A 26653-nucleotide genomic window follows, 5' to 3' on the forward strand; every position below is an offset into this window, starting at 1 on the left:
AAAACTTTGTGCATTTTTCTGTCCATTCCACTTCACTTTCATTTGTGTTAACAAAACATGTAAGTTTATTATTTCAACCATTTCTTAAGGCACAACATTAGTTTACGTGCTAAACTTGCTACTGTGTCACAATCTTTCACACAGTCAGTTATTTTTAGTTTATCGGTCACAGGATATGCTTTTCGTATCTACGACATTTTAACAAGCACAGAAATCTTGACTGAGTAATGCACGACCCTTACTAATCATGAGAGAAACAAGGTCGAGTTAACTTACCCCTATACCTTTTGGTGTTTTTAGGGTTTTAAGATTCAAATGGCTCTGAGCACAATGGGAGGTAACTTCTGAGGTCATCAGTCTCCTAGAACTTAGAACTACTTAAACCTAACAAACCTAAGGACATCACACACATCCATGCCCGAGGCAGGATTCGAACCTGCGACCGTATCGGTCGCGCGGTTCCAGACTGAAGCGCCTAGAACCGCTCGGCCACCCCGGCCGACCAGGGCTTTAAGGTTGCATGGGTAAATATTACTAAAATGCTATATGCAGACTTTAACAACAATTTTACATTACGTTATATATTAATCTGTGGTATATGGGACTTTTAGCTGTGTCTGTTTACTGTTGTTTCTCGTAATTCATACTAAGCAAGCTACGCGTTTGTAAATTAAAATTCTGTACAACGGAAGTATGACAAAAACAAACTTTCTCACCTTTTAGATATAGCTTTGCGATCAGTTTAACAATTTATGAGTAGATAAATAATGGAGAATTTTGGGAGTAGCATTGCTCATCCTATTTTCAGCTGAGTCATTTTAACCCTGCATGATCTAACGTGATACCGAGTCCAATTTAAAAAAAAAAAAAAAAAAAAACAAAGTATCTTTCGTTACGAGCCTGATAGGCTCTTAGTTTCGTACATTGTTAACATGCCGCAGATATTTTACAGATCTATTTTCTGTGGCTCCAGAGCAGTTTTAATTTCAGCACTCTTTGTCCTACTCTGTTGCGTGTGGTTGGATGTCGGTCATTCTGGGCTTGGTTTTGAGTCTGTACTGTGATAATTTGTTGTCTTAAATTTTTCGCCAATTTTGTGATAAATCTGTTTGTGCTAATGATTGTTTAGAAGCACAAATATTTAATATTTGTAGAAATATTGCCTTCTACATCTACGTGATTACTCTGTTATTCACAATAAAGTTCCTGGCAGAGGATTCATGTCTTTTGCACGACGGGCCATGGCAAGAAAATTCAGAGGAGATAATGTGGTAATCCAGATGTTTTCCCTCTTTGATACGAATACACCAATTAGGGAAAGCAGTGATTCCATTACAGAACAGGTTCTTGAGTAATTCGAACAATTTAAAGCCCAAACAGTAAATGACACCACTCTACATATCAACAGATTATTTCCATTAATTATCTAGAAGCTGAGGAAATTCAATTTGAAGATGGCAGTGATGACAAGAAATAGCGCCCAAATATTTTCAGGACAAAAAAAGGGTTTGCACTTACAAACTCAATTTGAACTCAAAATCGTGGGAGCTTATGGCCAGATTTCATTGCTAGTCATGCAAGTGTGAAAACTATGCTGTTTACCTTATACAATCAAGAGCTAATCCTAAATGTTCCCAATGTAAGGTGTTTTCAATGTTTATGTTTCAGTGAGAGAAATTTATCAAAATTAGTTCTCATGAAGTAATGTTTGTCGATTGCACCATTGTTACCTGACGGGACTGAGTGCCTTCTACATGAAAAAATGAAATAAAAAGCGAATATTTACCTCTTTCTTCCAAAGCAATTTCCAACTTGCCGTAGCGATATAAAAAATCTAGGAGATTTCAACACCAATGAACAACAATTCAAGCCATAAAGGATTTATTAAGCATTTTGGTAATGGACGGACTTAGTCGTTTTGAATTTTAATTTACTACTTACCGGGAATTTCATGGCAAAATATACATACTATGAGGGACAGCTAGAATATTTAAAACCACGACTAGCTTTCACAAGAAGACTGTGGTTAAAAACTGCACATTTTTACAGTACACCTTCGCACAAAGATTTTTTTTTCCTGGGAGACGAATCATTGTACTTAGTGGTCATCTGACTTTGATGAATCATAAAAAATAAACTGCACTATTTTATTAATTAATGTTTGTAAAATATGACGAGTGAATAAGAAAATATCATTCACAATTAATTAAAGTTACTGAAATCCGAATTTTGTATTAGAATAACATTACTACCAATGAAGGACTCTGCTGTCTAGAACATTTTCAGTTTTACAATACCTGAGCAATGAAAGAATTTAGCAATTACTGATACCCTCTCCTATCAACTTTCTCAATTAAGTGGGTTAATAAATTATTTAGTGACCAAATATACCAATATTTCACGACAACGAACTCATTACCAAACTGCAGATCCCTTAGCAGAAGGTCCACCCAATCATGAAGTGAAACTTAAGACTATATGCTTTCACTTCATAACGTTGAAACTGGCACAATTAAGAACTTCCCATTTATATGAACTCTACATTAACTAATACGTAAAACATGAAACCAGGAGAAAATACTTTTAAGACTGACAAGAAGTTCTCATCAATCTGATTCATAAATAAAATGTGGTCCAGTCAGACGCACGTACTACAGAAGTATCTCACTGGTATGCACTGCATACAAAATAATCTATATCCTATCATCAAAACTTACAATACTTACTGAAAATATACTCCATGAGAAACAAATCTTATGAGGATTACGCATTTGTACCATGAAGTATGATATGATCAAGAAATTCATGCACTGTCTCTGTTGGCTTCAAAAAAGCCTTTGAACTTTTTGTGGCAAACTATGAGAATTCGGAATCCCATAAAAATATAAATCTATCCAATAAGTAAAAAGGAAACGCCATTTTTAGGATCAAAATTAAACATTTCGTTACAAATGGCTTTTGTACCAGTCCACTGTCCATCATTAGAGCACCAGTTGGATCCTAGACATACAAAAAGTGATCCACACAGATAACTAACCTATCTTACAAAAAATAAAATTTCAATATTGGGTAAGTTGTTAACTTTGTTTTTAGGACACTGAATGATCAACGATGGCGTTCTAACAGCAATTAGTCGAAGTTCAACTGATGATTTTCAGAAGCCTCCAAGTAAGTCATTAATGATTAAAATAATAAAACACTTCGCCCTTCATGAGTTTCATGCGTAATACGGCGCGTTCCAGGAAAATATTTCCCTTTTCAAGTGCTACTTTTTACATTAGTATTTTGTGTGTGTGTGTGTGTGTGTGTTACTAAAAATTTTGTCCAGCAATTGTCTTTCTATTGTTTAGATGCTAATTTTAGGAAATAATACTTCCAGTATATCTACTTACATGTATTGTGCCTCCTTTACTGAATGCATGCACGCACGCACACACGGACATCATTTGCAAAATAACATACGCGACGGTATCTGATACGAAGTCACAAGTGTTCTATTTTAATAGATTCATTACTTAGATGGAACTTATTTTTAACCGGTATCAGTAATAATTAGGGTAGCAGCATGTCCCAATTTTGTAGGGATCGTCCGCACTTTTCTATGATTGTCCTGTGTCCGTACATGAGTAGAATCGAACAATGCATATGGTAAATACTCTTAACTTTTAAATATTTTAAGTTTGAAGTATAGTATTTGCAGTTTAATATTTGGTTTGAGGAAAAAAGTGACAAATGTTAGTAAGAACTGCCGATTTGAAATATTAAGTGCAACCTTTTATTTGAAGTATTTCTATTTTGGCTTTTCAAAGGTAACAAACCTGGTAATTACAGCAATTATTTAAATCAAGAATTACGCTCCACATTTTACTTTTTTTACTGTTTCCTTGCGGATATGCGAGAGAAATGAATAAATAAAGTATTTATGGATTTATTATAGTTGTTATATACAAGTAAGGCGCTTAGAGAACATCGATTACCATTTAGCTTGTCATTCTGATCAAAATTTTTTTCTCCTGACCTTTTGTGGTTTACAGAAACTCCACAAAAGGCCAGGAGCAAAAATTATGCATGACAAGCTAGATAGTGTATCGATTAATTTCTTCAAATGTTACGTTTATAGTAACTACAATAAATGCATAAATATGTTTATTCCTACATGCATTCCCTCTCGAATATTTGCAACAAAATAGTATAAAAATACGATGTCAAGCATAAGTGATTTCAAATAATCACATTCGTGACAGTTATGTATGTGACAGGTTAAATTACATGTAAACCAGTAGTACAGAACACCTCTTCATCTCAACTGTTTGGAAACAATGTTACACGAAATTTCCACCATATTATATTACGCAAACAAACAAGTGTGAGTGAAGATTTACATGTGCGTAAATTTCAGTGCAATGAGATAAACTATGATAACTGTGAAATCAAAAGTATGTCCTGACAGGTATCTTAATATTACAAAAATTTCTAGGGCTACCAAAATATGCATCTTTAAGTTATTTATAAACACATTAAAAAAAAGACATAACTCTGAGGGGAAAATGGTCAAGCTCTCAGTCCACTCGAGAGGTGTCTAAGCAACTATGACATTTATAGAACTTACCATTTTATCAAATATAAAAACAAGAGATTTGTTGGACTAAACGTTTAACTGAGATCGCAAGATGACATTCATCAATACTGTTGTACCAAATCCATTGAAGGATGAAAAGCAGACAGCTGCTGAGGACAGATTTTTAGATGTGGAAAAGGACTATTTTCAAGTTACTAATTGCGAGGAATTTTGTGCAAACAGACTAACAATGCAAAATATTGTGAAGATTGCTAAAAAGCTGATCTACAATAAAACAGAATACCTTTTAAGGTTCAGTATTTAACAGGTAGATTTTGAAAAGGCAAATGACTCCACTGAGCGTCCTGTGCTAATTAACATACTGAGAGGAATAGGATTTGATGAGAAAGTACTACGGATAAGAGCAACCCTTGTTAGTCAACTCCAACGGACAGTTCCTTGTGTATACCTCACGCCGTTTCAAACAGTAACAGAACAAATTAATGCACTAACACTAGTAGGAGAACAGTGGTTTGCAAATATATTTTGAAAAAATTAATGTCGGACATCAAGTACGATACAAAGCAATTAAACATCAGATACGGAACGATTACACGTGTTAACAATTATAAGTAAGTCTGAAAATGTATGACAGCCAATGGGTTAGATGAAGAGCAAGAAAAATGTAAAGTAGCTTTGCAAACTACACGAAACATTAACAACAAAATTCATCTTTACAAATCTGTCAGTATCGGCATCCACATCTAGAAATCGAAACTAGAAAATGTTCGAGCATATAAAAGAAAACACGCACACACTACACAGATGCAGAGTTCCCTTTTTACGGCCACATACGAACAATGAATAACTGCAAACGCACGAAACGCATCTCTCAAATCTGACTCGAAAGCGGAAACAAGAATACCCTGCTGGCACATTAACGTCGAAAAAGATGTGACGGGAATGGCGAGACAACCTGAAGAGACGAAACAGCCAGAGGAACATTTGGACTTTTCCGGGACGAGTAACCAACTGGTGGCAAAAGGTGTGAGGACTGCAGTGCAAAACCAACTCTTAACAAATTTTATTTAAACAACAGTGCAACAAACGTCATAATGGTTGTATGTTTACCGTGGTCCTCAGGTAGGTAAATAACGAAATGATATTTTTAATCTCAGCAAAATTCAAATAATCTGTGATACACGATATATTTCAAAAATTACAAGAATAAGTGGGTGAGGACACCGCTCTATGATTGCAACAGAAATATCAGATGTATAAACTTTTACACATAATTTATGTTTTTATTGGTTTCAGAAAGGGATGTGTGGGAGAGTTCCTAATTTAATAGACATATTGCTTCCATTTTGAAGTTTTAATTGCCACTACGCGCATTTATCGTCAGCATCAACATGAACTATTAACGTGAACAAAGTCACTGTCCACTGATTTTAGGCTTCATGTTTAAAATTGTGTTGTGATGAAAGGATAAACGGACTACTTAACGTTTCTGTGAATTTATGATCACTTACCAGGGAATTATTTTGAGAGCAGACCAATTCCTTTTTGGATGATTGCTTTAAACAGTCTGAACATCACCATTATTAAACGATGTCTGGCCATAATAATGTACGATTTTTTTAAAGTTATTTCTATCATACAATACTCCATCCGACTTTCTATCACGGAATGTAGTACGCTGAAAGAAGGAAGCTCCATCTCTTTCTCTCCATCTCTCTCTCTCTCTCTCTCTCTCTCTCTCTCTCTCTCTCTCTCCCCTCCCTCCCTCCATGTCCATTTCCTCCCCTCTTGCCCACCTTGATTCTTGTTTATTGTTATAGCCATCGAAAACTCCTTGGGAATTGAAGTTCCTTACAGTAAGTTGGTAAACTGGTTGGGTTAAATAGTATAAAGGGTATGACGTATTTCTCCAGTTGCTAGACCTGTGAGGCTTCAATGACAGTATTACACTTAGGTTCATTCCGCACAAGGGGAGGATTTCAAAGTTTCGCACGATACAGATTCTGGGGTACTATTCTAATCAGAACGTGATAAGCCATACACAGGATATAGTGGGTGTATATAATTTGTTGAAAGTTACATGCCAGTTGGAAAAATATATGGCAGAATCAATTTTTCTAGTGGTTTAAAAGCGTTGTTATCACAGTTAAAACTCTATCTGAGAAATCGAGCGAAACCGCAGATTTTCAGAGCATAGCATATTTTGTTGCAGATGGTTTTAACAGAGCCTGTGTTTTGTAGTTTGAAAAGATATACTGCCTATATCCTTCTAAATGTTTAATTAGAGTATCGACTAAAAATTAAAAGTTGGTAAGAACTTTTGTGTATTTTGCTAACTATGTCCTGATATATATTATATACAGTAAAAACATATATAGCCCATGTCCAACCAAATGTATTTTTTAAATCTCATGTAAAAATATGGTGCAAATCGGCCATAAACCATTTGAGATTTTTAGCAACAAATTTACAACATCGACTTGGCATGGTGTAATAGAGTAAATTATAAATATGTATTAGTACACCACATATTTCAAAAAGTTGTAGCCTATGTCCATCCAAAGATTTATTAGTGTGTCGTGTAAAAATTTGAAGTACATTACTTAAATTATCGAGATTTTTGCTAACTACGTTTCTCATTTATGTAGTAAATATAAATGTATATACCGTATATATTAAAAATATGTACCCATCTCCATCTGAATGTTTATAAGAGTACCTTGTAGAAATTTGAAGTATATTAGTCAAGCAGTTTTCGAAATTTTAGGTAACATTAAGCGGTATGTCTTTAAATAGTAGTATAGATTAAGAAATCCTGAAACTGCCAATCAAGTAAGCTGACCTGTACAAGGAACTCTAAGGCAGAAATGTACTTAGTCTAATACTCTGAACGATATCGATCAAACTACAAGTCTATTTCCAAGTAGGCAGATATTGTTCAAAATGAAACACTGATACTCTTTATCGAGGAGCTTACAACTCAGTAAATGTGATTGTAGAAGGCTGTGATAAGAAACAAAATCGAAAGCAGAAACAAAAATTTGAGTAGACAGCGAAACTTGTTTCTAAATGAAGATATACTTTCGTGTCAGACACCGAGTCACAGCAGGATGCAGATCAGTACTCAATTTGTCACTTTAAATTACTTCAAAGACGAGTTTAGCAGAACGCAGATGATTGAAAATCTGTCTCTATGCAACTTGGAAAATTTTAGACAGAAACATGACAATACCACCACAATATATCCATGGCGCTAAAAAACGAGCGCGTGCTGGAAAGTAATGCATTCGGATTTTTTGTGTGAAACTCAAAGCTTTTTATATAAAACAAACTTTATTAACAGTCTACATCTTCGTTCTTCATCTCTACACATCCATTTTTCAACAGTCACTGGCAACAAACACATTTCTCCCAATGAGAGACCAGTTTGGTGATACCATTTATGTAGACTGGTTAACTTCGATGATGGAGCCTCAATCTCACCTCTGCTTGCATAGCTTCATCACTGTCAAAGTGAAATCCTCGATCTTTAAGTTTTGGAAACACTCCAAACTCTGTCACATGTTGAGGTTAGTATCACCGACTCATTCAGTAAGGACACAAACAACCTACCATGCCCCTTTGATACAATCACCACCGTACACAGTTTTCGCTCTTCTATAGATCTCAATTGGAGGTACGTTTTCTGCGGTTAAAACTAATTTACAGCACGCTGTTTCTCATGCACCAACATAGTTTCGTTACACATCGCTATGTTGCATGTTACAATTTGGAGCCTGTAGCAGCAGACGTGGGAAAGTTGTCTCCATAATATGCACGATATCGATCGATATTAAGGAGAGATTAAAAAAATTCGGAGGCTTTACTACCAGCACACCTTCATAGATGTCCTTTGGTAAGGCAAAATCTTAAATCACTTACCTTCAGCTGCATTTTCCAGGATACAATAACTCGTGCAACGGGAAAAACACTACTAAATAATTTCAATTTTTGCACTATGCAGGTACTGAAATTGTTGAAGTTACTCTGGTATTTTGTTAATAAATTACAACCTGTGCACATCGAGCGAACTGCGGTGATGGAAGACGTCTTTTGAATGTTACGTTTCTGCAAAGTTTATTGTCAAATACACGAATTTTGACTGTTCTTTAAATGGTTTTATGCCAGTAAGAAAAGTTAAATCCGTTACTCATTTTTCACGCCTTAGTCGTGTCTCTACCTCATTTTGAAATCGCCTCTACCCTTTTTTTTCCCTCTAGAGCCCAGTGGTGGGATCACATACACACGTGTTCCACAAGAAGTTGAGTGGATGGGAAACTATCAGCCACATATCTGCCATAGGACACAGCAGGAAAAGCCTACTCTGAATCTGAGTACTGAGTTACATAGACAGGCTTATCCAATTAAGAAGACTTCTTCAACGTACTGGTCAACTAAAAGTTCATTGGTTGTACCAGTAGTAAATAAGTTATTGCTGTTGCCAACAGATGGTTCTGCAGTAAAAAACGCAACGGAGTCGTAAATTACTTTCCACGGTTAAGATGTTGCAATATAATATCTGCAAAATACTTCGACAAGGCGAAAGATGCACTTCATGCTAATACATGAAAAAAGAAACGCTGTAGAACTCTAATCAAAGTGATCTCACAATATTGCAGAAATACATCTTCAATGTAAAAAATGTAAAGGTAAATGTCCACGTACACATATATTTGCCAAATTAGTATTCAGGTCTCTGAAGTATGCACTTCCAATGATAGATTCAACATCTAACAACAGTCGACATTTCAGAATCTAGGCCTAATAATTCGATGTGAAACTAACCCGAACGGGCCTACAATTGCAGAAAAATACATGTTTGCTGAAAAATACTGCCCTAAGTGGGCAATTGACAAGACTGAATTTAAGTAATTAGGCCTACTCTCGATGCTGGTCACAACACACCCCGAAATTAAATATTTTCGCCTTTAAATTGTTATCATGTCCCATTTTACGAGGGGAAATGATAATGCATCACGTTATTCCCTAGAAAAATTGCTCAAAATATTCTAAAAATACGTTAGCACTGCGAAAAGTGCGATGTTGACTTTGCAGCAGTATCTAAATAAGTAAAGTGTATATTCAGTCTTTGCAGATGCATTTCTGGAAACTATAGCTCGTGAAAATAAAATCCTGTAACTAACTACACCACCACACACACATGCACAACAGAACTGTCGTATTAGGGAAGGAAGGTATACGGTATTTTTATTAATAAAATATCACTTCAAATGTAGATGGACATGGACAGCTTGTAACGTAAAAACGCAACCGAAGTAACAGTGAGAGCTGTGAAATTTCCAAAGACAACGTCAGAGTCTATAATTCAGAAAATAGATAAAACGACTCAACACATGTTGATGCATATATGCAGACTGAAGTGACGAACGAAAATTTATACCAAACCTGGGGTTTCTCCAGTTTCCTAACCACTACGTCACCCTGGCACAGTGGCTTTGCGCAACTACAGGGATTACCCACAATCACCTACAATAAATCAGACAACACAGAAACCAAGATCGCGGTAGTCTTAGGCCAAGTACTTCAGCGGTACCCTAATACGAATTATTTACGAACTTCATAAATGGAAAAAATAGGTTCTAAATTGGGTAAGAAAGCATTATTGTGTATTTTTCTATTTTCAAACTCAAAAAGTTGTATTAAAGTCACAAATTATGACGAAGTAAAATTTGGAGATGCAATTCAAAATCAAATCCAAACAGACTACTACACAACACATGCAAATTGCATATTTGGACACTAATAATAATGTGCAAAACAGAAGCTACATAGCAATAATAAGTGAAGGGTGCAGCTAAAGCTAAAAATTTTATTAAACAACATGCAGTTAAATCTAGCCACTGTCATTATGTAATTCGTTAGAAGTGGTTTGATTTTGAGTATCCGTTGGATTTATTTGCTGCTCAGCTTTTCCACTTTGCGTTTTGTTATTTTGCTGCAATGTCTGCATGAGTTCCTCTTTTTTGTTTTACGAGTGTTCGAGCAATTTCCTTTGAAACACTTTTCATTAAGAGTTTTGTATAATTATTAATAAAAATATTGGAAAGTACTTTAATACTTTCGTTGATTATTGTCTTAAAAGGAACGCCGCATTTGCACACATCACTGAGGTTACTTATGGCCTTTTCACACAATCCGGTTCCTAAGGCAAGTACTGCATCTCTCTGATTCTCAAGTTTGAGAAATTGTGATTCATATGTGCTGCTAATCAGTACATGAAAAATTTTATACATATTACAAGATGAGGAAATCATAATAGGACATTTTGATCGCATACGATTCAGTTGGTCGAAATAGGAAAGGAGTTCTTTGGTTTCACACTGCAACGAAATTTCGTCCTTTGTAACATTTCTTCACAATCTGAACATTTTCAACCTTTTCTCAGCTTTTAAGTTCTGTTTTGCTAGTGTAGTTAGCCACAGAAACCAACACTTTCAAATATTCATCCATCATCGGAATATTTGCTGGTTCCTCTAGAACAGGTTCTAATTTATATAAATATTCACGTGTTTGGTGTTTTAGGATGTAATTTACTTTTGCTGCAAAACCATTTAAAGTAACTTCACCATGTTTCATATATCTGAGCTTTAGTAGACTTATTACTTTGAGTTTCCTCTCGGATTCCAAGATTTGCTTGACTGAAACACACACACACACACACACACACACACACACACACACACACACACACACACGTGTGTGTGTGTGTGTGTGTGTGTGTGTGTGTGTGTGTGTGTGTGTGTGTGTGTGTGTGTGTGTGTGCAGCCACTTAGCCTTCTATAAGCTTCAAATCTTGCTGCAAAAGCATCAGTGTGTAATTTTGCTGTAAGAATGTAAGTCCAGATGCACTTGTTAAAAATATATCTGCACAATTGAACTGTTGTTGCAAGTGTGTGAGAGAAAGCAGTATATGTTTCATTAGTTAGTTTTCCTGGAATGTGCAATGCGTGCCACATATAGACATATGTTTTCAAATTTTCAAGAAACAGAAGTTTGGAGTCAGTGTTTGGGCTAGCATTATCATTTGATGTGTATTTGCCTTTCATGAGATGCTACATATTAGAAACTGGTCATTTAATGATTAATTTTAAAAACTGAATAGTGCCACCAAAGCCATCTCAATCCCATGACTTTTCAAAATTTCTAGTGCAGCAACATTTTTAGAATCAAAAACACTGAGAACAATGGTAACATTCTGAGTCTCGACAGAAGTTGGATTCACTGCCTTTCTCACTAGCTTTGGTGCATGTTTCAACAGTTTATTTTTCTCAGAATGAAACAGGTTCCTCAAATCTAAAAAATTTGCTTCACTGACATATTCACATGCAACATTCCCTTCATCACTGTGTAGAAAGACATTAATGAAAGCAAATGTTTCCTCAATATTTGTCATTATGAATGATTCAATTTTTTTAATTTCTGATACACTTAAGCAAGTGCACACTGTCAAACAGAAGAAAGAGTTATTTGGATGGAGCAATTGGAGTTGTAATATATGGCTATAAAGTGCCACCACATAGGAGCTGATACATTTTCCTATTAGTATTATGACTATCTGTTACCAAAAATACATCATATATATATATATATATATATATATATATATATATATATATATATATATATATATATATATTATATCCAAGCTCATGCATTATCTATAGTATGTCAATTGTCATTTTCAGTAGTATATCAGAATTAACATTTTTACAAGAAAAAGACCTATTACTTCTTTATAATCAGAATATAAAGATGATGCCATGGAAACCTGCATTGTACCTGCTCTTGTAGTATCTGAAGTATTCTCAGCAACACTAAGTGTCTTTCCTGCCTTATAAGAGAATTTTGAGTTAACAAACTTCATCTAGCATCACTGAAATTATCATGCCATTTACATGAAGAAATTTATTTTTCCCCCCCTCAAAAAATCTGTGATAGACCAATACATGGTTTATTTGGACCCATTTTACACAGAAACCGCCTTAAATAGGCAGGCTGAGATAATGTTAACACATTTGTTTTTCTCAATTGGTAGTAGGCACCAGGAAATGAAAAGCAAATGGTTGCTGCTCATATCAAAAGCTCAGGAGAATAATTTGCTTTGTACCTGCAAGTTGTAATTGCTCGGAAACAAATTCTATTTTAGGGGCTATATCAATAAAATCACTACCAGCTTTCAGTGGTTGTTTGACAACACTGACTAAAATTATAACCTTGTCAATAATACCAACAGAGCTATCTGTGAAACCATTTAGGTGACTAACCAGATTGTCAAATTTCTTTTATTTGTCACATTTAAATTTCGTCGATTTGTCGCATTTCAAGTCCTCTTGCTCCCCAGACTGTAATATCCATTTCAAGGCTTCTGTAGGCAAACATTTTAGTGAACCACTTACTACCAAGGAACTTGATACTTTTAAGCACACTAACTAATGGCAACTCCACTGACTGAATCGTCCTTTAATTTAATAAAAGACACTTTGTCATCAATTACACAAACAAATGGATAAACATTCCTTTTCTGCACTTCGCTTTTAAAATGCTGAATGTCAGGTATATTGTCATTTTCACACCAACTACTGAAACTACATCCATCACCATCCACAAGCTGTTAACACATTCTTCAGGATTCTTCCTTTCCTTAGGACCAGAACTGTGTGATACAAAGGTCGATTAAGAATGATAGTCGAAATTGCATCATTTGTTAGCTTGGTATTTTTCGTGGTACACACATGATGATGATTGGTTTGTTGGGCGCTAAACTGCGCGGTCATCACCGCCCGTACAAAGTCCCAATTTTTACACAGTCCAGTTTTTTCACAATCCAATGTAACCACTGTCACGAATGATGGTGAAATGATGAGGTCAACACAAACACCCAGTCCCCAGGCAGAGAAAATCTCCAACCCAGACGTGAATCGAACCCGGGATCCCGTGACCCAACGGAAGCAACGCTAGTCACTAGACCACGAGCTTCGGACGTGGTACATGTATGTGTTCACTATATCCCAGAGGAAAAATGTCTTCATTCAACTAAAACTTAGGGTCAAAATGCTTAATGCATACCACAGTTTCATCGCTCACTTCAAAATTATCTCCGAATTAGTTTACTCCATTTGTTCCTCTTTGGGAAACTTAAATGTTGAAATATTGTGCGGCTTCCATAATTGGATTTACATCCTGGTACACAACAGCTACGACCCATCGCAAGAACAGTTCACACTTTGAATTATGACGAATTACTAGAGAATCTAGAAAATACATACTACCGTAGCACTTGTGACGACATTCACAGCATGTAACATAAATAACAGGTAATAACTAGTGTTTCAGCTAATAATCTCTGTAAAACCACGTTACGAAACTGCAAGAACGCTGATTTGTTGTCCCCGACGATTGCCGCCATATTGTCAACTATCGATATCTGCCTTAAGGTCTGATTTATTGTAGGTGGTCTCGCTTCCAGCTTCCTAGTTTCAGCGTCTTTTCCAAATGTCAGCTTATTAGACATATAAATCTATCATTCGGGTGCATACTTTATAGAAATTTGCGAACATGCAGTTACTTTTTTGCTGAAGGCATATTTATGCAGTACTGTGACTTCACAGATTGATTTGAGCCCTATAGCTTTTTTTTCCTGCCATGAGTTGACCTCAAAATGCAACGTAAATATCACAGTATTAGCGGTGCCGAAGTCTTTTGCAGATACTTGAGAATGCTGCAATATCTTAGCTTGCGACTCTGCTCTATAGAGCAGTCTGTTGGAAACAGTGAACACTACTTTCCCATGATACAACGAACTAAGGACAATTTGAACAGTGGAGCCATCCATTGGTGTGGTACAATGATCGAAACACACTCGATTTTTCAGTACAGCTAATATTCTATTGCAAATTACGTACAGCTTCAAATCAAAGTTACCAATGTGACCGGTGAGCCAGTGCTTAAACGAGTTTTTGAGGTCAGTAATGCAAACAATGGACAAAATTTCCGCAATTCACATACTTTTACGCTATTTGGTTGCAGAGCGGGGGTACTTGGGGTGGGAGTGGTTCATGCAAATTGCAACAGTGTATCCCACTCCCCTCTTCCTGACTTTGGCATGTGTCAGGATGTCATGATTCCTGGACTGACCATGGAGATAATGAAGTACTGACGCTGTTGTCAGTGAAATCTGACTTGCACAATTGTGTCTGCTGTAACAGTGAAGCCAGATTAGGTTGTTAGCAAATTTCTGGCCAAAATGTCCCCTGCCACCCTGTTCACTTTAGCCTAATGGGCCAACATTAAACGAGCATTCTACAGGGCGAACATAAAACGAAGTTTTGAGCATCCAGTCGAAGATGGTCTTTACCTAGTGAACAGGTTCATACTGGGGGAGGGTGGAGAAAAAATTGACCATGTCTCTTTTAAAGGAACCAACCCAGCATGTGTCTCAAATGATTTAGAGAAACTACAGAAACAAAAGTCTTGTTACAAGACGAGTATTTGAACGCCCATCTTCCCGAATGGGAACCCAGCGTCTTAACCACTGTCACTTCAGCGTTTGAAAACATACTTGATCTGCCATACTTGGTCAACATACACCAGAGGTAGTAGTGAATTTCAAAAGCAGACAAACGACACATAGTGCTGCATCAGCACATCAGTTGGGTGCTGAAGGAACGGTATAGTCAAATGAATGTGGCATTTTCCCACTCGGATTACTGATATTTTCTTCGTTTCACAACTAGTTTCAACTTTTTAAGTCGTTATCCAGTGTTTAACTAGAAAAAGTTGCCATAGTACAAAAATTGCAGCAAATTTGCATTGTGTGTTCCCAGACACTTTGGTTTACAAATCTAACAGTTCTTGATATTTTAAAAGTTTATAGACAGTGTGGGAAATGAGCAATAATATAATGTTGACAAAGAACAGAAATGAGGGTGATCTAACAGTTTCAGAAATCTATTTATACATGTATTTGTGTATCCAAAGAAGAAAGAGCTCATAAAAATGAAATTACTAAGATCTACGAAATAGGGAAATACGAAAATTTAAAAAAGTTCCCTTAGCAAATTGAGAATATAAATGACCCTAGCTATCAGGGTGTAAATTACAAATACACTGTCCATTGTACACTTTGACGCATTAACAATAAATTAAAAGCACATGATGCAAGACGTATTAAAGTTCACAAAGGCAATACTAGTTACAATACAAACTAATCAGTACAAAAATAACATCTACGAATTTTTTTGAAAAAAGCAATATAAATATGCTGGAATGTGATCCCACACACAAATTTTATGGATAAATCAGGAACACCCAAAAAAATGCCATTTCCTCTTCACAGATAGAATAAAAAATGCAAAGCGTTAATGCTACATGCACAAAGATTCATGAAAGGGTCATATCCATATGACCTATTGCTGGGAGTATCGACAGCCCCTCATACTTTTTATGTAAAAACTCTTATTTACTCAAAGATGATATGAGAAGAAATACACTATAAAAAATAAGCAAGATTTAACTGACCAAATCAAAAATACTAGTATTCATAACAACAGTAAACTGGTCTCTTTTGATATTATATTGTCATGTTTCCAATGAAGAAACTGTAGATATTGAAAATAAGATAATTACAAACGACAGTCTGTCCAGCTGAAATATGTCAGCTTATTCAACTTTTTTAACTTACTATTTCTTAAAACTACTTTAGTTTTCAGAATATTGTGTGTATATACACACAGCTTAGCAATTTAGCAATGGGGAATAGCATGGGTGAACCTTAGCCAACATATTCATTAGCGGTATTAGAGAAAAAAAATTGAGCAATCTAAACATATAGCCGAGAAAGTAGTTCACACAACATCTTAGGCTGAATGATGAAAGCTGAATGGTGCAGTAATGGACAATGCTAATATGCAGTCACAAGTACTATAGTGAGAAGACCCAACTCGCCAGTGAATTCCAAATAACTGTATTAACATTTTGGATGCTCTAATAAAAATATTTAATGCACAAATTCCCAATTTTTTGTAAACCAACAACTACGGAGACAAACAGTAAGGGATCGTGACACCCAGCAATCCATAGAAAGTACACTTTCATGCAGTGCTCTGGAAAATGATAAATTGTCAGTTTGAAGACGAGATTAGTAAAAAATTAGCAATTCTTGAAAATTTAATCAAATTAAAAGATTTTTATCTTCGAATGATAAAAGAAATGTGGAATGAGTAATTAAAATTTTAAGTCTGCCACCAATTACATTACTCTGGATAGAAAAACAACTAAAGGAAAGACTAGTTTCGCATTACTCTCATATTATAGCAATGTATGAAGCAATATAGTGAAAATTTTAAATCAACTACAATCAAAATAGGGTTTTGCACCGAAAACAAAATTTAAAGTATCATACAACACATCATCCTTAGAATAGAACCATTAAATAATCAGTTATATATAAAATTCTGGAGTATATAAAAAAATTGAAGTTATTTTCAGGTTGGACTTAAAAACAGAGAATCTAATGAAACTAATCACAATCGAAATACGTTCCGAAACACTGACTACCTCCATGCGACGGGAAGAAAATGAACAATGTAGAAGAAATCGAAATCTTTAGTCATTTAAAAAAAATCAACCACTACTCCACCAAACTGACCTATGAAACAGAAGTTATCTCGACAATTTTACTGGCACTCTGTTTACAGTTAATGAAAACAAAAGTAGTGAATTTCATACGTAGTTTCCAAACTGACATGTAGTATTATTTATAATTTGTTTATACATAGTGAAATTTCTACATTTTAGAATTTCCGGTTTCGTACATCATAGAAATTTTATTTTATTAAGTCTTTCTTTGGAGATAATGTAATCCTTGCACATTTTCGAACTTCTGTATAACAACTGTCAAAACAACAATAGGGAAATCTGTAAACCAAAGCGACTGGAAACAAAACACACTGCCATATGTTTGACACCTGTCTCTAGGTAACCATTTTTCCATTAATTTACTTACACATCAGTATGTTCCATTTCGTAGCAGTAGCACAGTGTGATTTTTTGTAAGCTTAACATTGGTTAATGGTTTAAAAAGTGGACACTAGTTGTAAAACAAAGAAAAAGCAATATATGTCACGGATGGTGAAGCTGTGACACGCATGTCGTTAGTGGTACGCAACCAAATAATGTGGTCACGGCGATAATGGGGAATGTAGATAGGCTTACCTAAACGAAATAATTTATTCGACTGCATTTGAAGTAATAGTAGCGAAGTTCATCGCGAACGGGCTATCGTTCCAGTGTTGTAGATGACAGATCATAGGTCATTTTCACTAACTGTGAATCACAATCTACTTGAGTACATCGTGCATTAATAATAATGCATTAATACTAATGCATCATCATCCACTTTTAGATTGCATAGGTTGGCAGCTGTTCCAGTAACGACTCCCGACCTCTACCGACCAGTACCTTACTGCCTAAACAGTGGTCACATGTCTATTTTTGTTTATTGCCACGCTTACGTCGTCTGCTGCAATTTCACATGGTACTATTTTAAATTTGTTTGATTCATCATGACTAGTTTGGCAGAAGTTAAAGCTACGTGTAACAGAGGATTTTAAACTTGGTGGACTGAGAAAATTGAGATGTTTGAAGAAAATATCAGTGTGATTTATGAACCGAGACAGCGGTATGTAAAACATTGTCTGCAAAACGGCACTATGAAACAAATCTCTGTCTAAAACGCCAACTACAGCAAAAGGAATTCACTGCATGAGCTATTACGGACAGGAATACACAGTCGACATCTATAAGTAAGTACAGTACTAAGGATAGTCATGTCAGCGCCCCAAGTTTCTCTGCTGAAAATACCATTGCCTACCGTGATAAACCTTATGGCGACGAAGAATTTTTGAAGAAAACTTGGTTAGCATGTGCCCGGTCATTTTTTGAAGATTTTGAAAATAAAGGTAAGGTAATTGAGTGCGTAGAAGATATTTCTTTATCTAGAAACACAATAAACGACAGAATCGTAAACCAGGCAGAAAATGTAAAAGAACAAAAAAACATGACATCAAGTCGTCGTCTTATATTCGCTGTCTTGACGAAAATACAGATGTAACAAAATTTGCCCGTTTAGCTGCGTTTTCTCGATATTGTGTTGTAAGTAACATCAAATAAAAAGTTTCCAGCAATTACTAAGTGCGCAGATATTTGTAAGAACATTAGAAATTCACTTACTGAAGTAGAAATAGAATTTAACAAAACTGTTTAGACAACGACTGATATTGGGTTCAATATGGTGAGAAAAAATAGGTTATTAGTTTATTCGAAGCACACAGTGAACATCCTCTTCTTTAATTCTGTTGCATTATAGATCAACAAAGCCTTGTGTGCCCCAAAGGTGGTTTCGTTTCCCTTGATAATATAACGGCCGTAGACAAAGTGAACATGTATCGTCGCAAGCTTCTAATAAAAGAAAGTTCGAAGTGTTATTGGGTGAAGTCAGCTCAGTGTCCAACAGCTTATTGATGTTGTTTCCCAAATTTGCACAAAAATTGACCAGCGATTTTGATTTACACGGAAAGCTTGGCAAAGAAAAAGTTACCAAAGAATTTTCCTCTGTAAGACACTCTTCAATAGAAGAATTTTCATCGATGTTTTCTCAGTTCAAAGAGTTGGCGGAAACACTAAAATCTATAATGTATCTAGATGTGACTTCATTGGATAAACTGAACCTGTCTAAATTTAATTGGTTTGAAATTGAAATGCAGCTAATTGATTTCCAGTCTAGTTAATATGGGCTCAAGAATTTCTCGAAACAAGAAAAGAATTGGAAGTAAACGAATTAGAAAGATTGTCAGGCAATATGAGCAAAAATACAGACATTAAAATCGTGGACATGTGGAATTCCAGACAGATGGTTGTCTGAAGAAACTGGCGTTTGCTATCTTGACAATATTTTCTGTTTCTAAGAATACGAGTCATTTTCTGTAAAGTATAACGTTAATGACTTGTTAAAAATCGGGTGTCAGGTGTCGAGTTCAGCTTGCATTCTGATAACAATTACAGAGTATGCACCTAATATAAATTATTTGGCATCTAATTTGCAACAACAAAAATCACGATTTTTTGATTTCGATAAACTAAAAAAACTAGATTTAAGTGTCAGGAAGTCATTTCTGAAAGTATTTGTATGGAGCGTAGCCATGTATGTAAGTGAAACGTGGACGATAAATAGTTTGGACAAGAAGAGAATAGAAGCTTTCGAAATGTGGTGCTACAGAAGAATGCTGAAGATTAGATGGGTAGATCACGTAACTAATGAGGAAGTATTGAATAGGACTGGGGAGAAGCTTGTGGCACAACTTGACCAGAAGAAGGGATCGGTTGGTAGGACATGTTCTGAGGCATCAAGGGATCACCAATTTAGTATTGGAGGGCAGCGTGGAGGGTAGAAATCGTAGAGGGAGACCAAGAGATGACTACACTAAGCAGATTCAGAAGGATGTAGGTTGTAGTAGGTACTGGGAGATGAAGAAGCTTGCACAAGATAGAGTAGCATGGAGAGCTGCATCAAACCAGTCTCAGGACTGAAGACAACAACAACAACAACAACAACAACAACAAAACAAACTAAAAATGTTTGTATTATGATTGCATTATAAAAGGTCTATTTGTGATTGTAGATAAAGTGTGTTAATACGATAGTATTCAGTATTTTTTTCATTTGTCAGTAGAGCCCCAATTTCTATGCACTATCAAATGTTAAAATACGCATATATTCATGCATTAACATAAGTCTAAACATGCACATAATAAAGGCAGGAAAGAAGAGTAATGTACCGTCTCAAAATTTTGTTCTACGATTTGCTTGATACCACACCATAGCCGTATGTAACATTTCTTTGGAAAAAACCGCACGTAGATGCACAAAGGTTCGCCATCCCTGTCCTGAGTGGATAACTGCTACACTCATTTAATAGATCTATGGTTGAAGTACCCACAATAAACGGATAATATGTACTCATATAAACAGCTTGATCCTATGTGGCGGCGCATAGCTCATTCTACTCGCTGAAGGGATTCTACAATCCCCTGTCCCCCTCACTGAAAGTTGAGTGTTGGAGCAGATGTGAATTCTGCAGCCGTTCAAAAGTTAGTCACATGCATAAATGGCCGCCTAATTTACGAAGCTGAAAGAGGTTGGCCCAATGACCAATGCTTCGACAATCCGCACAGCAGTTTGGAAACCAATTCGTGCAACATCAGCAGAAGTCCAGCAGTTGTGGCGACAGCGTCATCCTCATAGGATCTCACTAACGGAGGTCCGTGTTGTGGTAGCACGACGAGTGCTGGAGCGGTGAGCTGTAGGGGAGTGTATTTCCTACTCACCGGAATGATGTCATAAAGTTTTCGGCCGCACGTTTAAACAACTAACACATTTCCCGTACACACTAATGCACATACTAATTTGGGCCCTAGACGGGGTATGTTAGTGCTCAACATGCCCTTGTGTGCAATAACACTGAATACGTACGAGCTATGTTGAGAGATTTTACAGTAATATTAATGAGATGAAAATCTTTAAAATCATATAGTGTTACCTGAGAAATATTGGGCCGTCTGCGCGCAATATTGACAATATCTTTGCCAGTTGCTCACGTACTTCCTTTAAGAACAACCTCTCTTCTTCTGCGTTCGCAACTGTGATTATTTAGTAAGATTGGTTCAAAACAAGGAGGATGATTCACGTTAAAGTGTATCGAATTGTACGAATCATTCCAAGCATAATGAAATGTCAAAAATGATAAAAAATCCGGAAAATTAAGACACTCAGTTGCCCATATAATTTCCAATTTTATGGGTCCTATTGTTTAATTTTAAATAAATGCAAAGTATAACTGGCCCCAATAGTTGGATGTGAAATTGCACTTGGGAACATCGCGTCTTCGAAAGAATTGGCAGTAGCAAGATATCATAGCAGATTAGTGCAGACTTGTTGCAATTACTTCTCTTTGTAGTGTTTTTTTAATTATTATTTATAGGGGAAAACCTTTGGCAGTGACGTATCAAATGTTCCAACATCAATGTATAAAAAGCTCTAGTAACAATTTATCTCGTTAAATCCCTCTCAGGTATTTGTGAGTGAATTTTTGACACTTCTTGGACCAATTTTTTATCTTTTTTCTTCTGCTTGCAACAAATAAAGCGGTTACCACAGCAGCAGCGTCTTGATCGTCCAACATTTCGAACCACACTGGGAATTGCTTTTTTTGCTTTTAGCAGTCTTGGTAGAATTTCGGTAATATTTCACAGTAGTAAAATGGGAGAGACTTTTTGAACCAAGTTACTCGCCCCCAGGTACCAGGAAAAATCGGAAGCATATGCAACACAGCCCTGTATGTTAATAAATGATCCGTCCACTAACCTCTGTTTGAGCAGTCCCTGCACTGGAGTAATTTCTCGGTAGCAGCCTTGCGAGTGCTGGTGTCTTTACTGCTGCTGTTGCAGAGACAACATACTCCGCCTGTCTGCTGCACTTCCTTTTTGCTGCTATTACCACTTCCAGCCGGACGACCACGTTTCCGTGTCGGCGTGTAATTGTCCGAAGGATCGAACACCTTTTTCGCCGTCTGAAACAAAGTGACTAAATTTACTTAAAATGGTTGCAAGCAAATCAAAGGCTTTCACTTATAATCCAAATTTTGCGAACGGAAATGTTCACTTGAACGCACCTTTCTCCGTACTCCGACTCTGTAGCCGCCGACATTGATGGCGCCGAGCTCAGCCGATTTGCCGCTCCCGGACGCCTGTGCACTCGCAGCGGCTGCTTTTTGAGGAGTTTTCGGTGCACTTTTCGTCGGTGTTTTCGCCATGCTTGCTGTCGTCGGTGCAGTTACCGTCGAGGTGGTCGTAGTGGCCACTGGCGACGAGGTAGTAACTGTAGTAGTTGTGATCGCAGGAGGCGGCAGTGCCTCTATCTTTGCTTTCTTCTCCTTATGAGGGCTGCTCGTTTTCAATTTTGGCGGCTTCTCGGCAGCATTTACGCTAATGCTCTGCTGTGTACCTTTGGCCTGGACGGTGATGGAGGTATTGTTCACGGGGGAAGTACTCTTCGGGCTAGTACTCGGTGGCACGGGATGATCCGCGAGGGAGTAATTCCCGTTCTTCAGCTTGACCAGAAATCCCGAGCTGGTTTCCTTCGTCAGAATCAGTTCTATTTCCGTCAAATCCGTCAGAGGATCGTCTTGTAGCATAAACCTTTCCAGTTCTGTCCTGGGCACACCGATGTCCAGGTAATCTGGGTCCTCCACCAGCAAGGACGCGAATGCTCGACTCAGAATGTTGTGGATTTCCGTAGATCCCGTGCTGTTACGCAGTTCTCTGTGTTTGTACATTGCATACTTCGACCATTTTGCTGCATTTCTGTAACTCGTGTTTCCTTTGTATTCTACTTTTATGACAACTTCAGCCTCTACTAGCCGCTGCAAATCGGCTAGTGTGTCTTTACAGTCCACTCCAAATCTTCTGAACACAAAATTACAGATTCTGTCAATATCAGGTCTCGCTTTACGACGTCGGAGTTGGTCAATCGCTTCCAAAATTCTTTCTTTGTTTTTTATCTCGGTCATTTCGGACGAGTGAGAAGAACTTTATTTCTTCTCGCCAATGGACAGTTTTTCCTGAAAACAAAAAAGTAAAACAAATCAGATTGTATGAAAAGAATCCTTACTGCAATGGAGTAAGGCACTTCAGACTACACAGCTGGAACTATGGGTTGTCGTACCCAAGTTGCAGAGAGGAGGCTGACGCAAGTACAAATGTATATTTTCAGGTGATTGACCGTGGTGCAAGATACCATTTTTCTTCCTCTTTTATTCTCGACTGCAGTGACAAGACACATGAAAACTGCGTCCAGTGAAATTTGAGACCAAAGAAAAATCTAAAATTTACACATAGCATTCGTAGGAACTACCTGTTCAGTAAGTCACGGCCTACCTGTAGCTCACGATCTACCCTTAGTTATTTTTCTGCAATCTATGTGACTGTAACTACGTCCCCTAAGCTATCAAACAGAAGGCCCGGCGTAGTAATATCTGGGTGCTGTTGCTCATTCTCTTTGGTAAAATCTTCATAAATACGAATGACAACCCGGTCATGTTGGTTTAACATTCATAGAAACGTTATCAGAAATAAATTATGGCAGCGACGACGTAATAACCAGTCAGAGTAATACAGCAATTGCTTTAAAGCTTTGAGCTGTCCCAAACCACAAGTGTGTCATTACGGGGGAGGGGGGGGGAAGAGACAGATTACACACATTTCCGTTCCTGGGAAACTAATCGCGAGAAAGATGTTGAAAGAATTGTTTTATTTCGACATTACAGAAGAGAAAACCTGCTGCAAAATCGGAGTAGTATATATGACAAACGACAAAACCGTGAAACCCTTAGAATTGAACAGAAGAACTGAAATGAGGACAGCCTCAGGGAAAGAGGACCAAAAAAAAGCGGAAACAGAATGGCACAAAAGGCCAGACAAAACGTAAGGTAAAAGGGGGGGGGGGGGGGGAGGAGAGATCCATCAGGTATGGAGGGATGGCCAAGGCCTCCATAACCAACGTTAACACTAACCAAGACTCCATTTCCAGCTCGAAATTCAAGGTCGTGTGTGGCAGAGACAAAGGGGTGGCAGGAAAAACACTGAGTTCGTACATAACAGTATTTGGGTGAGCGAAGACCGTTTAACAAAGTAGAGAGCCCAACAGATGGGCATCAATTCCGCAGAAATCACCCCACACGTGGCAGCCAAGAGGTGGTGTTCTGTGCCAACAGGCGATGTGAAGGCATACCCGACATGATCAGTGCATTGAGAGCCATCATAAAAAACAATGGCACCCTGAAACTCCCGAAGAGTTGGCGGAACAATCAACTAACACCACTGGGATGACGGTGGCTTTTGGAACCTGGAAAGAGACCCATTTGAATCTAGGACTGAGGAACTAACCAAGGGCGGTGGCCAGGAGAGAACGAGGGGAGGAGAACAATGAGGGGAATACAAATCGCGGTGTCGAAAGTGAGGGGGAGCGCAACCGGTAAATCCATCCCAGGGGAGCAGAATGGCGACATTCTGAAGCAGCAAAAACAACTTCACAAGGTGACCAGGGGAAGAGTGGACAGTGATGGCATAGGAAATTAAGAGCTGGAACTAACGAACCGAAAGGGGATGGATCCCAGTGCAAACCATAAGACTGTCGACACAGCTGGTGTGAAATGCATCAGTGGCTAAACGGATACTATGATAATGAAACAGGTCCAAGAGGAGTAGCATGTAATGGCCAGCCGATTCATCAACTTGACAACTATAGTCCAGCCGAGACAGAACCAATGTCCGATAAAGGCAGAGAAGGGTCGAACAATCCACATCCCAAGAGGTGTGGGCAAGGAAGTGAAGTACACAGAGTTTATGCAAAGAGCCGACCTTCAGAAGGCAGATACGGGGCAACCAGTTAAGCTCGTTGTCAAGAGGAGGACCCAAGAAACAGAACTGGGGGACCACAGTCAGGTGTTGGGCGTCGAGGTAGAGCTGCAGATCAGGATAGAATGTAGTATGGGACAGAAATGCACCACCCTTGACTTACAGGAAGGAAATTGAAAACAATGTGAGAGTGTCCATGTGGAAGTGTGCTGGATGACTCCCTGGAGCTGTCATTCTGTAGAAGCCATCGAGTGGGAGCTAGGACAAATACAGAAATCATCCATATACAGAGCAGGGTTGACCAGCGGTCCTTTGGAGATCACTAGCCAATTAATAGTGATGAGAAAATGAAGGACATGTTATACAGAACCCTGTGGTACAACATTCTCCTGAGTCTGCAGAGAGCTGAGAATCGTGAGAACCCGAACTCTGAACGACTGGTGGGACAGGAACTGGCGAATAAAAATAGGGAGGGGGCCCCAAAGACCCCACTCCTGCAGCGAAAGTAGAATGCGATAGCACCAAGCTGTGTCGTACGCCTTACATAGATAAAAAAAAAAAGTGGCACAACATGATGGCCCTGGGAGAAGGCCCGCCAAACTGCAGTTTCCAATCGAAGCAGACAACTGACTGCAGACTGTTCCTCCCAAACGCCGCACTAGTAAGGCGATAAAAGGTCAAAAAGATTCGAGGATCCAGCTCAGCCGACAAGCCATAATCCATTCAAGTAACTCACAGGGAACAATAGTCAGATTGATGGGCCACTAACAAGGGACGACAGATCCTTGCCAGACTTAAGAATAGGTTCCACAAAACTCCTCCCCCCCCCCCCATTAAGGGGCGTGGGGCGAGGTGGCGGGGGGAATGGCTTTGAGCCGAATACGGTTGAAGACCCGGAGGAGACACTGGTCATAGGGGTTGGCTGGTTTAAAAGAGGGGTGATGGACCAAACTACGTGGTCATCGGTCCCTTGTTCATAATAAAACAATGCCACCAATGTGAGAATAAAACAGATGAGACATATAACACAAATCGGAAAGAAAGACCACTAGAATGAAGGAAAGGCAACGAACACTAAAAGGAACAAAAGAGGACAAGAAAATAACAGATATATGCAAAAAACCGAAGAGAGTAAAACAAGGAAGCAGATTACAATGGCTAGCAGACCACGAAAATAAAAAGTAAAAGCCAGCCACCCTGCAACACAAAACCTCCACCCTCAAAGCACTACGGTGGAGGATACAGAGGGACAAAGGACATGCACTAAAACTCAGATTGAATGATAAAACCCACCCTCACGGATTAAACGTAAAACCAAATCAGCCGATGCGGCGTTGTCTGCTAAACTCAATGATAACGAGTCCAGCAAATGAAGATGAAGTCGCAGGGCAGACAGAGGAGGACAGAGCAGAAGAATATGGGCCACTGCCAACCGGGGGCCGCAGTGACACTGAGATGGGTCTTCAAGGCGCAGGAGGCATGGCCAATGCGGAGCCGGCAGAGAACCACAGAGTCCTTGCGAGAGGCCCTCATCACGGACCTCCC

General features: G+C 37.9%; 1 protein-coding gene across 1 annotated transcript in view; it reads right to left on the bottom strand.

Annotated features, from left to right (window-relative positions):
- Window positions 1–23314, bottom strand: part of LOC126305236 (polyhomeotic-proximal chromatin protein) — a 57598-nt gene extending 34284 nt beyond the window's left edge. The window contains exons 1-2 of the mRNA XM_049992026.1: window positions 22366–23314; window positions 22059–22263 (exon numbers count right to left, since the gene is read on the bottom strand). Of these exons, the coding sequence (XP_049847983.1) occupies window positions 22059–22263; window positions 22366–23262 (1102 nt within the window). The 5' untranslated portion in view covers window positions 23263–23314. The remainder of the gene's footprint in view (window positions 1–22058; window positions 22264–22365) is intronic.
- Window positions 23315–26653: the final 3339 nt, after the last annotated feature.

This window comes from Schistocerca gregaria, unplaced genomic scaffold, assembly GCF_023897955.1.
Source record: "Schistocerca gregaria isolate iqSchGreg1 unplaced genomic scaffold, iqSchGreg1.2 ptg000286l, whole genome shotgun sequence".
Taxonomy (NCBI): Eukaryota; Metazoa; Arthropoda; class Insecta; order Orthoptera; family Acrididae; genus Schistocerca; species Schistocerca gregaria.